This window comes from Sminthopsis crassicaudata, chromosome 3 (genome assembly GCF_048593235.1).
Source record: "Sminthopsis crassicaudata isolate SCR6 chromosome 3, ASM4859323v1, whole genome shotgun sequence".
NCBI lineage: Eukaryota > Metazoa > Chordata > Mammalia > Dasyuromorphia > Dasyuridae > Sminthopsis > Sminthopsis crassicaudata.
In genome coordinates, this window is record NC_133619.1 from 552,753,274 (window position 1) to 552,770,600 (window position 17,327).

Below are 17,327 nucleotides of genomic sequence, written 5' to 3' on the forward strand. Positions count from 1 at the left end.
TCCCTGAGGCAGACTCCAAAGGCAGAAGATTTAGAATCACTGGCTTATTGTTTTGTTTTTTTTTGAGGCTGGGGTTAAGTGACTTGCCCAGGGTCACACAGTAGGAAGTGTTAAGTGTCTGAGACCAGATTTGAACTCGGGTCCTCCTGAGTTCAAGGCTGATGCTCTATCCACTGCGCCACCTAGCTGCCCAACACTGGTTTATTGTTAAAACTGAAGCCCCCTAAGGTCAAGGAACCTCAAAATCATTGCTCTCTCCCCTAGAAGCTATATTACCTCATAACTAGAAAAATTTCCCAAGTTACCATTTAGTTCAATGAAACAATCAAGCAACAAATATCTATTAAGGAAGAACTGAATTCTCCCACAATCTCCATTTTAGTTAGGCCCATCTCAGACACCGAGTCTCTCTGCTGATTTTTCCCTGGATTTTCTCTACTATATCCATACAGAAAACCTTCACTTTTCCCATCTCTCTTTTCAGCTTCTTTTCTCTACAGTTTTCTCCATTATAATTGATGCTTCTTAGGGCACTACCCCAACAATTTTCCACCCCACTTGTATGTGTATTCCCAGTGCTAAGCACTAAACCTTTATAACTAAAAGTCTCACCAAAGGCTCGGTGTGACTACATTTGCAAAATACTTCATCTTTCATATATTATTTTCACATAAAAAGACCTAGAGAAGGTTTCTTTTTTTTTTTTTAATTTTCTTTCTTTTTTTTTTAAATTAATTTTATAATTATATTTTTGACAGTATATATGCATGAGTAATTTTTTTTACAACATTATCTCTTGTATTCATTTTTCCAGATTTTCCCCTTCCTCCCTCTACTCCCTGCCCTAGATGACAGGCAATCTCATACATGTTAAATGTGTTACAGTATAACCTAGATACAATATATGTGTGTAAATCCAATTTTCTTTTTTTTGTTTGTTTTGTTTTTTAGCTTTTTTTTTTCAAATTATATACAGATAGTATTCAATATTCACCCCTGCAAAATCGTATGTCCTGCTTTTTTTCTCCTCCTTTCCCCTATCCCTTTCCCTAGAGAGCAAGTAACCCAATAGATGTTAAACATGTGCAATTCTTCTATACATATTTCTTTTTTTGTTTTGTTTTGTTTTTTTTCTTTTTTTGAGAAGGTTTCTAATAGACTGAGTGGATCCTTTATATCTCAATAGAAGAAAGGGGGAAAAAGTGAAGAGGACAAAAAGGTTTGGTCAATTTGCAATCTACACCAATGTAAGGGAACACTAGCATCAATGAAATCACAGATTCATTAAATATTGGCATGTTTTCATAATTTCCTAAGAAGCACAGTCTCTTGAATAAATGTCTGGATAAGGTACTTTTATTTACTTTTTTAAATTCTTAAAGATATTCCAATACCACATATCCTTTTAAATATAATTTTAATAAAACCAAATCTATTATCAAACCCTGCTTTAGAGGAATAATCAATTGATCAACAATGACAGAGAACTTTTCATTTTCATTTTTTTTAATTTTTAATTTATTTTATTTGAAAAACCCATAAGGAAAAAAAAGATACAAAAAAAAAAGCAAAACAAAAAAGAACCTAGTAATGTGCCCAGCAGAACAACAGATAGGGTTCAAAATATATAACAATAAATTACCGGATCAAGTATATTCATAAATATATATATTAGTAGAAGAAATTATATTCATAAATGTCCATTTTTTCTTTACTTCCTCATAAATTGTTCTTTGGTTCTCAGATGTTTATCTTATTTACTTTATTTTTTTCCCCTTTTCATTCCTCCACCACCCCCAAGTAAGCTTTAGTTAAGAAAGGATATATGTAGTATAAATATGTAGATATATACATTGCCTTCTATTACTTAACCTCTGCCCACCCAAGGATCCTTCCTCTTCTTCCTTCATCCTTTGCTTGCCCATCTGTCCATCCCTCCCCCCTTTTTTTTTTTTTGAGGCAACTGGGATTAAATGATTAAATGATTTGCCCAGGGTCACATAGCTAGGAAGTATGAAGTATCTAAGACCAGATTTGAACTCAGGTCCTCCTGACTTCAGGGCTGGTGCTCTATCCACTGCACCACCTAGCTGCGCGCCCCCCCCCCCCATTTCTTTATAGATTTTGGATGGTTCTATACCTTTTGTGGTGTGGGGGGGTGGGGAGGGTGTATTTATATATGATGTTTTCTACTGAACCCATTCCCAATGTGAATAGGTTTTCGGAACTACAGGCCCTCCTCCCCCCTCTAATACTTCTGTGTCTGTTTTTCCTCTGCACATCATTTCTATAATATGATTACTATTTTTACCTTACTCTGCCAATCTTTCTTTTGACCTACCCTACTGTTGCTGTGAATCTTAAATATATAGTATACGTTTCCCACATAAACAATTTGTCCTTGTTTAAACAGTTTGTTTATGTTGAATTCCTTAAAAATGATTTTTGGTATTGGCTTTTATATGTTAAATTTTCTTAAAAGTTTGGGTTCAGTTGATATAAAGTCTTGAAAACCTGAAAATTCATTGATGGTTCATTTTTTTCTCATTCAAAGTTATAGGTGGATATGATATTTTGGGCCATAGGTCTTGTTCTTTTGATTGTTGGTAGATATGACTCTAGGACCTGCAGTCTTTTATTGTAGTCGCTGATAAGTCTTATACAATTCTAATTGTAGCTCCATCATATTTGAATTGCTTTTTTCTTGTTTCTTACAAAATTTTATCTTTGATTTGGGGATTTCAAAATTTGGCAATAATATTCCTGAGTGTTTTCCACAAAGGATTTCTTTGAGGTGGTGATTAGTGAATTTTTTCTATTTCAACTTTCTCCCTATGTTCTATCACTCCAGGACAATTTTCTTAAGATTATTCCTTCCATCATTGTGTGAAGATTCTCTTCTTGGTCTCTTCTTGATCTATCTTTCTGGAGCTGTTATTTTTCTTATAAGATGCTTCACATTCTGTTCTACTTTCTAATTCTTTATAATATTTTTGTTATTTCTTAGCCTCTCATAGCTTCACTGGCTTTCCCTTGCCCAATTACAACTTTCAAAAAATTATTTTTGATAACCTTGAAACTCTGTACCTCCTTTTCTAGTTGATTAATATTTTTTCATAATCTTCTTTTCTTGGATGGTTTTTATTTATTTATTTATTTGATTTAGTTTTTTCTTAATGTTTCTCATTTGATTTTTAAATTCTTTTTTGAGTACTATAAATTCTCTCTGGGTAGGGGGCCATTTCACATTACTCTTTGGGATTGAAGCTTTTTTATTAAAGTGTCCTCCTCTGAAGATGAAACCTAGTATTCTGTGTTCCCATAATAAGTTTCAATGGTGGGGCTCTTTCCTCTTTGCCAGTTCATTTTTTTAAAATAAGATGTATTAATCTAAGTACCTCTAATAGTGGAGTGGAAGGAATAGTGCCTCAAGCTTCCCTTCAGCTCTCCCTTTGACCAGGAATCCAAATCAAGAGCTCCATCCTCCTGCAAGTGTCCATATCCAGCAGCATCCCTGACCCACTGTTTCTGCACTTACCAGGTGATGAATCCTTCTCACCCAGGTTTGCATCTTAATAGCACACCTAGGTCTGGTATTCACAATAAGCCAAGGTTCACTCAGTCTTCCCAGACTCAAACCCTGAGTAGACAAACAGTTCAGGAGGAAAAAATATTTGTAGTTCCTACTGAGGCTTCAGTCATATCCAGCTAGCCCAGTGGTCCCTTCCTGATGTTTCTGTGGAGCTAGCCTGGAAATGTTTGCACTTCAAACAGGTTAATCCCCAGCCTAGAGGCTTTCTTCAAATCTTCTTAGATTACATCAAAAGGATGCTGTTCTATCCCCAAATCTTCTTGTTCTCCCTGAGGCACAAATTTGTTCTATTTGTAGGAGAAATTGGGAAAGCATGAAAATTACCAACCTACTCTGCCATCTTCCCAGAGTCATCCTCCAGAACCCTTCATTTTCATAGGACCAACCATATCATCCAGGAAAGAGCTTAGAATCTTGGTCAAAATTTAACGGTAGCTAAATGTGTTTAGTAACTACCAAAAGGAGAAGATAACTTCAAATAGAGTGAGAGGCCAAGAAGACCTCTAGAGCAGGTACATGTAAATTGCCAGCTCAGAGTTTGGATATCCAGAGCAGGAAGGCAAATTAGAATAGGGGTTGTTAACTTTTTTGTGTCATAAACAGAGTCTGGTGAAGCCAATGAACCCTTTCTCAGAATTATTTTTTCAAATTCATAAAATAAAACCTATAGGATAATAAAGGAAGCTGATTAAATTGAAATAGCTACCAAAATGTTAAGCAAGTTCATAGATGTCAAATTAAGAACCCCTGCTTTATGACCTCATAATTACACATTTACCAACCTGGGTAACAATTTCATTCCTACTCTCTTGCTTGACTCCTATTGCTATATGGAGCTTCTTTCACAAGTTTGATGTTACCTTACTTCTAGCTTTCATCTTCACACTTTTGCTGTTACTATTTCTCCAGGATATTTGTCCTTTGTGCCACTTTCCTTAAGCAGGAGTTACATTCTTGTACATTATACATTTTACTGTTTTTATCCCTTTTAGATCACTTATTTATTCATTTGATTCTCTTCTCTTCTGAGATCCTCGTTATGGCCTAACTTCTGACCTCCAAATACCATTGTTCTTATTTTATCACTTTATGGAAACATAAAGCTATAAAATATACTTCCTAATAGGATATTATACAACTTCCCTCATTTTCCTGATACCACTAATTTTGTGATTACATGAATGATAGAGAAGGATAGCCTCTAATGACAGCATATATAATATTTTTAGAAAACCTTATAATTTTGGTAATAGAGCATATATCTTCTGAGTACATGATGCATAGAACTTTTTTTATTCAAAATGACCACAGTTTCCCAAACTGTTTTTAAGGTAATTTCCTGTCAATCAAATGATTTTATAAGTTAACAAATAAAAGGGTGGATATTTTAAATCAGTAAATAATAATTTTAATGTAATTATATAGAGATGCCTTAATTAACTAATCTTGGATATACAAGGTATAAAGCTCCTTTTGCAAACTAAATGAAACTTGTGACCAGTGATGAGCAGGTTTGAACAGAGTGGGCCTGTTACTTAGGGTCAGGAATGCATCATTTGGATTACAGCCAATTGAAGCCTCTGGATTGATAAGAGACTAATCCACCTCCTTCTGGAAGAGAGACAGGAAGGAAATGTCTTTTAACATAAGCAGTAGGAAATTAGTATCCCTCAGAAACACTAGTTATTGGCAAAACTGGGACAAGATACCAGGGCTCCAGAACTACATTAAACAGTTTCCCCAAGTTAATTAACATATACTTACACTAAATGACTGATTACCAAAGGGTAAAGATTGTCCATAGTAGCGATGTTCAGCAAACACCAACATGGCTTTCAGCTCCTCAGCCACATCCCACATGAAGCCCTAGAAATAATTTATAAATGCACAAGAAAACAATTTGTTCTAAGAAAACTGCTAAATGCATGTAAAATAGATCTAAAAAGATTTGTTTTTAAAATGTAATTCCTTAATCACTCTGAGAAATTTCTTGGCTTATGCCTGTTCCACAGATGAATAAAACCTTTGCACCTCATGTCTGGTCACTAAGTTCATATTATAATTTGATCATTTAAAATTATGATAATTATCTCAACCTCTGATTTTGGTCCAAAACAGAATTTTGGTCTACAACTAAAAGATCCAATCAAAAAATATTTTTAGATGCTTCAGAGAATCACTGAGAATGCTGAAGATAGTTCCCACTTATAGCTATTCATAACTAGAGATAGAAGAATAGACATTAAGCTATATTTGAAGTGTTATAAAAATCTTAAAATTGTATGAGGAATTATTATATTCAGTCAGGAATGTGGGCTTATTAAATTGGAAAATTTTTAAACATTCACTACTGGAAATCCAAAATAAAAGAAAAATGCAAATATAATTTATCTTTTAATATGTTTGTATGTCTTAATGAAACCTAAGACCCCTACCTTTTTTATTGAAAAAAAAATATTGGAATAGTTAAACCCATTTGGTTGAATTTAATCCATTATCTACAATTACATTCTATTATTACTTTAATGATCCCTTAGCTTCTTTGCCATTTACCTAATTACAAGCATTCACTACAAAACTGCTCTTCCTTAGCTTAGTTCAATACATACACACTTTCTCATTGAGTCACCTTCTCACATTATCTATTTACCTTATTAAGTGTGTATGTGTGTATACTTATATATATGCCCCATTTGTGCATATATATATATATATATACATATATATATATATATACATACACATATATATATATATATATATATACATACACACACACATGTATACATATGTGTGAATTGAGAACTGAAAATAAACTTGAAAATATCTTGTCCAACATTTTTTGGAAGAAAATGAGGGCCAAAGGGAGGAAATTATTTGCCCAATGCCATAGAAAGCAAAGAGGAGAGACAATATGTATACCTATATTTATAAAAATGTACACACAAGTGAAGATGTATTAAATACATATATGCATCTTTGTGTATCAGGGATGTATAATATCCTTATATATTAATGCCTATCTCTAATTAAAGGAAAGGTAAAAAGCACAGATAATTCTACATCAATAGCTCGGGATGAGGACAATTTCTTTTTTCCCAAATAAACTGATTAAAAACTTTAGAATAAAATATCCTTTTTCAGATGTAGTCAGCCATTTCCTGCCCTTTTCCATTTCTTCTTGAAAGGAAACCTTTATAAACACAAGTTCAAACATTTATATTCACTATACATAACAAAACCAGAAACCAATGTTTCCTTCATTCCAAACACAGAAACAAAGTCAAGAAGGTTAGGAGTGAACTGGCCATGTGAAAATAGTTGGTCCTATACAGGAATATCAGTATTTCAATATGACTCTGATTGAATTAGATATAGTCAATTTCCAATCATTCATACTAATTGTAAGGCTTAGAAAGTTCAAAAAACATAATATAATTAGCTTTTATAATGTGTTTTTGTACTTAACATTTGAATATGTGTGTATAGCATTATGGGATTTTGGTCTAAAAACAATCATGATGCTTAAACATGAAGAGATTTGACTGAGGAGCTGGGAAAGCATCCAATTTCCCCATCTAGGCCCCTTGGAGAGAATAAATAAATAAAATGTATTCCCTTTCATGACTGGCTCCTCCATTGCTTCATCATGGCACAGAGGTGACCCTGGGTTCTAGAATGTTTTTATAACAGAGTAAAAGCTCTGGCAGATTCTACCAAGAGAGAAAGGCATCAAATATGGGCTTGGTAAAAGACTAGTTAAAATTCTATGACGCTTATTATCAGAAGCTTAGCTTTTGAATGACAATTTTATTTGGACTTAAGAATACATCAACTCATAAGAACCACCTTCTAAAGTAGAGAAGAATTGCAATCCATATTGATGAAAAAATACCCAACCTCTAATAAATCACAGATCTTTAAAATATTTATGTGCCTGATCTAACAACCTCCTAGGAATAAAATAGGGAGTTAGCTATGAGAAATAGAATAAGTTTCTTTGTATTCAAAGAAGAGCTAATTGAGATACCAAATAGGTGATTCAAAGTCTGAAACGATTCATATTAGTACTGGTAGACCTTTAAGCCTCAGAAAAGTTGTGTTTGTTTAAGATGACTGTTGTGACAATGAAGTAGTATAATGGATAGACTATCAGCTCCAGAGTCAGGAAGAGTCAAATTCAAATCGAGTCTTAGACATCTGACATTTATTAACTATATGACCTTCGTCAAGTCACTTAATTCAATTGCCTACCCCAAAAAATAAAAAATAAATATATTAAAGACGCACAATAAAATGATGGTTGTTAACCTAAATAACTTATTAATTGACAAAAATTTAGGAGCCATGTGATGGAGGGGGAGGGTTTGCCAGAAATGTTTAAAGAGAGCTGGGGACAAATCACCACAAAATAAGCAAATCAGTCCAATCTGGGAATATATAATGTCCCTGCTTTTTATAGCTCATTCTTCCCTTTTACTACTCTCTAACCAACAAAATTCTCTAAAAGATTAGTCTTTTTCATCTGGAAATAACATATGTCCTTCTTTACCTAATAAAGAACAAATGCTTGTGGAAGAACTTGGAAAAGTATAAAGCACTTTACAAATGGAAGGTAGTATCACAATTCACAACTGTTCCCCTGGCAGTGGCAGAGAATTTTAATACTGTTGGCGTAGAGTGAGGCAAGGTTCCCCCTTACAATATAAAGTCATTTGTCAAAGGGATACTTTAAACCCAGGACTGGCTATACTATCAAGTGTGGTCAACAAACCTTAAAACTAAATTTACCAGCCATAAACTGAAATATAATCATCTGTACTCCATGTCAAAAGTCTAGTTTATAAGTGTGTTATGTATGTATTTATATCTATCTATCTATATATATATATAGAGAGAGAGAGAGAGAGATAGATATAGATATAGATATAGATATAGATATAGATATAGATATAGATATAGATATAGATATATGGAACAGGTAGGTAGTACTGTGCCCAGCATTCTGTGCATGGTTGTAGAGATGACACCAAGTCTAGCCCTCTTGCTACTAGGTCAAGATGCTGCATGGAAGTAGAAAACCACATGAGTGGATTCTTAGAGAAGACCAATAAGGTCTAAAAAGTTGCATAAAGGAGCTAAAGAAAACTTCTAGAAGAGGAAAGAACTTTTTCAAGTAATCTAACAGAACTAAATGGCTTTTCAATCAGCATAATCCCTCACATTTGATCAGAATATCATAGTTTACAAAAGTTTGCATGATTTATCTCACTGAACTGTGCAATTCCAGTGTGAGGTAAGGAGAACAGGAATTCTGTTCAAAGATAAATAGTGTTCAAAGATAAAAAGATCAAAGTGGCTGGATAATTTACCTAGGACCATAGAGTTGACAGATAAATGAAGGGAATCTCTTCAAGTATTTTTAGGGGTGGGATTTTTTTGACATTTTGATTAATTTTAGTATAATTCCTTAAATTTCTATAATTATAATAAAAACAAGAAACCAAATTCAAATTTCTGGCTCAGTACAATTACAACATATTTAGATTCACATGTCTTTCTTCAGAAAATACAGAGTTCTGTTTTTCTAAATGCTACTACGGAAGTATAAAATTCAGGCCCTTGGCAGCACCAAGGCTGTGAGCAGGTGGCAGCTAAAGCTCTTGTCTTGCCCATGCAAACCTGAGTCTAGGTTTGCAGCCATGTCTTCTGCTTTGCTTCTTTTTTGAATTTTAATGACTGAGCAGAACCCCAGAAGTAGACATTTCTGACCTAACTGGCATCTTTGTCAGTGCTCTAGAGGTCTCAGGTCCCTCAGACAGAGTAGGCAGGTAAAATTGTAGACTGGTTAGTCCTTCTAGCTCAAAATTCTATGAGCTTGTAAATTTCATTTAACAACTGTAGAATTTCTTCAAATTTTCCAACTATTCCTTGGAGATCATTGCAGATAAGAGAAGCTCCAAGCACTGCTCTAACTCACCAGAAGAAATACACTTAAGTTCCTATTTGTCCAAGGAAAGTATGAAAGGTTCTGACTATCTGGGAGACATCAAGGGAGTATGTATAGATAATGGTTAAAGGTGGAGGTTGGAGTCATTCCTGTTCCAGGACCACTGGGTTAGCAGTGGCCAGTAAGGGGATTGCTTAATCATTTTAAAACACCAAACTAATTTAGCACTGTCATACCTAGCATAGAAATTGCCATGGAAGCTCTGGCCCATTCTCTATGGGACGGTTCCATAAGCCCATTCCCACATATGCTCCCTGAAGTGCAACCCCCAATATATGTAAAATTAGACTTTTATATTATCTGATCTGTAGGTACCCTTTGAGTTCTAAGACTATAATACTACAGAATTAAGCTACTAGTTTGTTGTTAAGAAGTTGTGACCACTAAGCATATGAAGAAATTAGAAAATAGAAAACTTCAAATTAAAATGGAATCTGTACATTTCTGCCTTTGCCTAGTTCTATGAGAAAGGCAAATTTTATAAACATGACAAGTTTAATAAACTTATGCATACCGTATTTTTGCAAAACCAGGTAATGTCCCCTTCATTTCCAGTGTAGAAAAGTATTACACCATTATCATTCTTCCAGTATTGATCTGCTATTAGGTATCGTTGTTTAAATGTTAAATTAACATCAAATCCAAAATGATCAACCTGCAACCAAAATAAATAATAATTCAAAAAGTAAATTAGAGTCAAATGTAGTTAAAAAGTTAAATGGCTCTGAATCCAATTCTTCCTGTGCAACAAAAAATTCGGTTCTACACACATATATTGTATCTAGAATATACTGTAATATATTTAACATATATAAGACTGCTTGCCATCTGGGGGAGGGGGTTGGGGGAGGAAGGGAAAAAATCTGAATAGAAGTAAGTGCAAGGGATAATGTTGTAAAAAATTACCCATGCATATGTACTGTCAAAAAAATGTTATAATTATAAAATAAAATAAAAATTAAAAAAAAAAAAGAAAATTCTGTATGCTACTGATAGGATTAACAATGGAATGAATAAATGTCTTCCTTTGCAGTAAAAAAAAAAAAAAAAAGTTAAATGGCATCTTTCATTAAATTAGAATTTACAGAAAAAGATATATAAACACAATTTCTCTTAATTTTCCAAAGTGAAATTTTTTATTGTTCTTTCAAGTTTAGTTGTCCCATAAGAATATATAAAGATTCCTCCCCCCTTTCTCACACACACACATACACAGAATACTCACCCTTAGCTCATGACTATTAACACAGAATATTAACTAAAAATGTAAGATTGAGTTAAAAAGATTTTAAAAGAGTCTATTTTCTAAGCAGTTTTATCAGAATATTAAGCATCAGGAAATAGAGAGAACAACCCCTCATCCATACTAGAAATCAAATTTGCCTGAATTTCTTATTACCAAAACTATATACCTGAAATTGCTGAGACCAGCTAAAGGACCGTGTTTTCATTTTCCAATTGATTTGAAAAAAAAAAAAAAGGCCAGGGCTGAATGAGGAGAGGCTGCCCTCTGCTGGCAGATTGACTCAAGCCTATAGTTCTTCAAAACAAACAATTACAAACTTTTTCCTGATTTTGAAAAATAAACCGGTTTGATTCAAAACAGAAGTTTATATCACCTAAATACAAGCAATACAAAAGCAGCATCAAAAGAACAAAATATACTCAAATGATACTGAAAATTTTCAAATTTTATCTTTAATACTACAAAAATTAATTATTAAGAAGAATTTTGTTAAAAGAAATAAAAAAGAAAATTCAATAAACATTAAGTATCAAAATAACGCCATTCAAGTTTTACTGTGATATCTCATTAGGAAAAAGAATGAAATCCGAGTTTTTGAAGGCAATGCTAACTTATCTAGGCTGTGGCATTTCCTTCCATGTTAAAATATATTGGGAAAACAGACCTGATGATCTGAAGTCCAGCCCAAATAACTCTGGAAAAGTTCATCATCAAGATAGCTACAACTTGGTAATTAATATTTCAGCCAAACCAATTCATACAGTACACTTACAACAGAGAAGGTCTGCAATCTTCAATGTGGAGTGAAAGGTGTTTTATCTACACCAACCAAATCACAAATCCTTTAAACACTAAAGTTAAAATAACCATTTTAACTATACAACATATTGAGAATAAATTTCACAGTATATGTGGCCACGTTCATATTCAAAGTGTCATCTACACTTTGGAAGACAATCCTGTAGTCCTTGAGAAGTCTGTGATGAAGAATATCATAATACTGAAGGTTAACATCACTAACTTGTGTAAACAGGCATACCTATACATGATCTGAAGATTTCCAATAAACTATGTGAGGATCTGGTAAATTAATCTCATTTTCCATTACTTTATTGCTGTCCTTTACCAAGTCTTAAAAGTTATTCCTTAATTTCTATACATTGAAAATGAAATTCTAAATACCTCACATAGTTGTAAGATTACATCATTATTTTTAACTGAAACAGAAACACCTCTTACTGAGAAACTCCTTTATGAAAGTACCTTTTCAGAAGTCCACAGTTTTATAAGTTGTATGAGACATTTCAAGATTTTGTAGTTTGCCCAGGGACACATAGTCAGTATGTAGCAGAGGCAGGACCTTCACCCAGGGTTTCCTGGTTCTTAAACTAATGTTTTTATCTGTACTGCCTCTCTCTCACATATTTCTCTCTCTCTCTCTCTCTCTCTCTCTCTCTCTCTCTCTCTCTCTCTCTCTCTCTCTCTCTCTTTTTTTTTTTTTTTTTTTTTTGGGAGGCTGGGGTTAAGTGACTTGCCCAGGGTCACACAGCTAGGAAGTGTTAAGTGTCTAAGACCAGATTTGAACTCAGATCCTCCTGAATTCAAGGCTGGTGCTCTATCCACTGCACCACCTAGCTGGTGCCCCCTCTCACATAATTCTCAAATAATATCCTTAACATTTTCATCAGTGACTGATAAAAGCATAGATGGATTTCTTATTAAATTTGAAGAAGAAACAAAATTGGGAGGGATACACACTTGATGACAAAGGCAGGAATTAAAAGGTTTTAACAGGTTTTTTTATAAAAACTGTGCCAAATTAAATAGAATGAAATTTAATGTAAACATAAGCTAAGTCCAAAAAATGAGTCCAAAAAGTTCCATTCACAGGTATAAGGTGGGTGGGAAAACAATTTACATGAAGAAGATCTAATTTTGGTAAACTGTTCAATAAGAGTCAATGATGTGACAAGACAACCAAAAATATTAATGGGATCTGGAACTGGAGCTGCATTGAGACTCAGAAAGCAGCCAGAAATACACAAGTGATAGTACAGGACTATACTCGCCCTGGTTAGATCACTGAGGTACTGTGCTCACTGCTGAACACTATATTTTAGAAAGGGTATAATATGCTAGAGACTGTCCTGAAGAATTGCAACCAAAAATGTGAGGCCTTAATGTCATATAATAATATGGGTGCTGACTGAAAAAACTGAGAATTGGATGAGTAGCCTCTATGAGAAAAGATTCAGGATCAACATAAGCTGAGCTATCTTCAAGCATGAGAAGAGTTATGATATGGAAGAACAATTAGACTTACTCTGGTCCCACAGAATACAACTAAGAACAATGGGTGGAAATTACAAAAAGAGAGTTTTAGGCTTGATTTGACATAAGGAAAAACTTCCTAATAATTAGAGCTATCCAAAGATGAAGGAGACCCACCCAGAGAATAGTGAGTTTCCCCTCATTAGAGCCCTTCAAGCAAAGATAGCTAATTTATACTGTGTTAGATGGTTCCTTAAGTCCCTCACAATTTGGAACTTCTTGAACATGGAATTTGTATCTAAGTTTTTTGTGCTGTGGTTGTTATTAATATGATTAGGCCAGTGATTATCAGATGCTATATGCAGAACTAGAAGGGATCCAACTTCATATTTTACATTTGAGAACATTGGGCCTGTTTATCTCAGAGATCTCTAGTGCAGGGCTTCTCTTTTGTTCCCACTTGGAAATGTCTGAGCTCCCATTTCCTCATCTATAAAATGAGGCAATTAGACAAGTTTCCTTCCAGTTCTAGATCTAAAACCTCATGCACATAGTATATAATAATGTAAACAACAATAAAATAACATAAGAAGGTTTGATGAAAGCTAAATTTTATAGACTCATTTCCAGATAATGGGAAAATTTCCACAGACACAACTCTTCAAGTGTCAGGCAAATTTTGAGTATCTTTCCTGCCAAACAGAATCTGGCTATCATGTGAAAGCAAGGATCAGAATTGTTTTAAAAGACCCAGAGGACAGAAATAAGAAAAAATGATCCCTCATAGCCCAATTCTGGTAACTTAGAAGTTACAGAATTAGAGAGACCTCAGTGATCAATGCAAGTAAAAACTTCTTAATAATTGCAACCCTCTCAAACTAGAATGGACTCTTTCACAATAAATGAGCTCCCAATTACTAGATATGTTCAAAAGAAATCTGAATGACTTATTAGAGACATATTAAGGGTAATCAAGATTTAGATGAGGGTGAAATTAGACGACAGACAAGTTCCTTTCTTCTTAAGGTTTTCTGGAGATTTTCTTGTCACCCAAATAAATTTGGAAATAGAATTCTACACTTATCTCCTACTCTCTTTTCTTACCTACTCCTAAAATTAGGAACATCTCCTTTTTGCAAGAAAAGGCATTTAAATTGCAAATAAAGGAATAAACTTTTTTAAAAGTAACATAAAGAGAAAGGTTAGAGTTTCAAGTAAAGAAAAGTAATAACTTAAGAAGTGACAGAAATTTCCAGGACATAATAAGAGGCCTTATATTAACCTACAACATAAGACTTTTTTCCTGATATGAATACCTTAAAAGAAAAAAACAGCAAACATAGCACAATAGGTCTTATGCTAAATGGGCATTCAATAAATAATATTTTAATTTTAATAGTTACAATGTTCTACAATTTTCTGGATACAAGTGGACAATTTCCAAAAACAAGGAAATAGTAAGTAGAGCCAAATAGCAGCTAAGTATTTCATAATAGTTTAACTATACAATCACTTCCAAGTTTGTTTTTCACTGGAGATCTTGACAAGTAGTAGAAAATATATGGAGAAAAATAATACCCTTCATACATTAAGATCACATTTAAGCTCAATGGCCCTTCCCAAAGGCTATTACTAAATAATGTCATAATAAACATTTTGAAGCAGAGAGGCAGTGAGTATAATGGAGAAAGGATAGATCTCAGAATCTGGGTTTAAGCCTTGCTTTTAATACATACTGTCTGTGTACTTTGGGCAAGTCAATTAACCTCTCAGCAGTCTAAGGAATATAAGTTGCAGATCAAAATCTGCACTTGATAAGAGGGAGTTTCCTCACCATAAATTACTTACATCAATAAAATCATAAAGTTAACTCCTCTTTCCTCCAAAAAAAAACTCTTTTGGAAGTATCATTTATGTCAACATCCAAAGAAACAAGAGCCTAAATCTTTGATAAATTTAAATCTTCATAAGTATAGAAGAATATACAAATAACTATTTCCAATGATTTCAAGAAGCTTTAAAGCAGTAAAAATCATGAATGTTAAGTCTTCAAACCAATAAGTACAGACATAGCATATATAACAAGTGATAAAAATTAAAAGCAAAGCAAAAATATTAACGCCACAAGGGTGTGCTGTTGTACAAGCCAGCTCTTTAGATAACTAATGAAGGAAAAAAAAAAAAAAAGTTAAAATTCATTGATTTGGGGTTTTGTGGGTTGATTTTTTGTTTGATTAGGAGTTTGTTTGGGGGTTAGAAGCTTGAGTAGAGAGGTAACCTTATAAATGCTTTTTCTTTATTAGTTTAAGCCAAAGTGAGATTTATGAGATATAGTCATATAATTCAAATATGACTCAGTTCACCTGACTGAAGGGAAACTTCAATAATTAAATATATTTCTATCTAGATATAATTACATACTATACTGGAAAGTGTTCTAATATGGCCCCTTATATGCCTATTGTCCAAAGAACAGTTTTGGCTGAGTCAGAATTTCCTCATCAATTTAGCTGTAAAGTAATTAATTTTTCAGCCACAGTAACTCCTAAAAACCATTTCCTAAGTTATAGAAAAATGGTAATATATTCCATAATATATTTCGTAATGTCCTTGAAGTAGTTTAGTATATTTAGGAAGCTGTACTATACAATATTTGTATACTATAATACAATTTTATATAGAGATATATTTAGGTATAAAGTATTTAGATATTATTTATATTTCAACATATCTCATTTATAACAATACTACACATTGATATGTTAAAAATTGTGATATTTTGCATATGTATATTGCTCCAATAAAGTAAATCATAGCCCTTCTTAATTTAATCTGCAAGAGTGATTGCATGGGAAGAATTCTTTATCCCACAACCAACTTGATGACTTAGCTAGGCTGATTTACAGACAAGTACACATTAAATCACTCGGTCTATACTCAAAGACTTGTTTAGTTTAGTAAGATCTGCCAAAATATATATTCTGCTACACAGAATTAAGAGTTCAGATTCATTTCCATAATGTGATTAAGTACCACAGAAGGTCTTTTTTTTTTTTAAAGCAATTGTGGTTAAATGACTTCCCCAGAGGCATATAGCTATTAAATGTCTGATTCTGGATTTGAACTCAGGTCCTCTTGACTCCAAGACTAATGTTCTAACCACTGCATTACCTAGCTGCCCTAATATGAGGATTTTCATTCAGGGTTTTACAATAACAAAATAAATATTTTGCATACTGATCTTTTTACCAATTCTCATACAATGCCCTAAATTTAAAAATGCCAAGCTTTCTTAGCAGCTTAAAGGTTACCTCCTACTTGAAGCCTTTCTTGACCCTCCCAACTTCTAGTACCTCCCCCTCAATATTTCATATGTAGTCTCCTCTCACTCTATGGTAAACTCCCCCAGGGCAGGAACTATTTCATTTTGTATTGTATTCCCAGGACCTAACATTGGCACTTAATAAATGCCTGTTAATATGGGAGCATATGGATGGATGGATGTCTAAACAGAAATTTAGTAAAATTCTCAAAACTAAACACACTATAAACAGATGAAGTTCATAACTGGGTTTACAGTCTTATATAGTGTAACATTAAAATGGTACTAAAAATACCTACTATAGCAATAATGGATAAAAAAAATTCCTAGAAAAATCACTTTTACAAATGAATGTTTAGTATGTGATTCTGAGTTGGTGGTAAGATGGATTGGTAGGTAATATTTGTTGCAGTGATCTGTGTCTATGTTTAAATGGTGTTTGGGGAGTGAACATAAGACTAATGAGACTAGAGGAGGGAAAGAGGAATGTTTTGTTGCCCACTAAATAATGATAATAATAAGCAGGTAGAGTGAAGGACTGAGAAGTATCATTGCCAGAACATCTTTAACTCCTAGGAAACAACAGCACTCAGAGGAATAAACAGGGAAGTGTCAGAAAAAAAAAAAAAAAAAAAAAAAAAAAAAAAAGAACTACAAATAAAGAAGCAGCACATGAGGAAAGACCAAAGACAATCAATTCACGGCATCAGTATGAGGTGTGTAAGCCTAAAACAGTATGGAGGTGTGTGTATTCAGGACAAAAAAAAAACAATGCATAGGGTAGGAGTAACTACATTGGGTATGTGAAGAAGAGAAAGAATGTCTGAAGAAGACCTCTCTTGGGAGTATAGATCTTACCAGTCAAAGTCAGGTAGGACAAATAGGG

At 33.5% G+C, this 17,327-nt stretch overlaps 1 protein-coding gene across 1 annotated transcript in view; it reads right to left on the reverse strand.

The window, feature by feature from the left end:
• Positions 1 to 17,327, reverse strand: part of PRCP (prolylcarboxypeptidase) — an 82,706-nt gene that overhangs the window by 31,849 nt on the left and 33,530 nt on the right. The window contains exons 2-3 of the mRNA XM_074304565.1: positions 10,117 to 10,257; positions 5,357 to 5,458 (exon numbers count right to left, since the gene is read on the reverse strand). Coding sequence (XP_074160666.1) covers positions 5,357 to 5,458; positions 10,117 to 10,257 — 243 coding nt within the window. The remainder of the gene's footprint in view (positions 1 to 5,356; positions 5,459 to 10,116; positions 10,258 to 17,327) is intronic.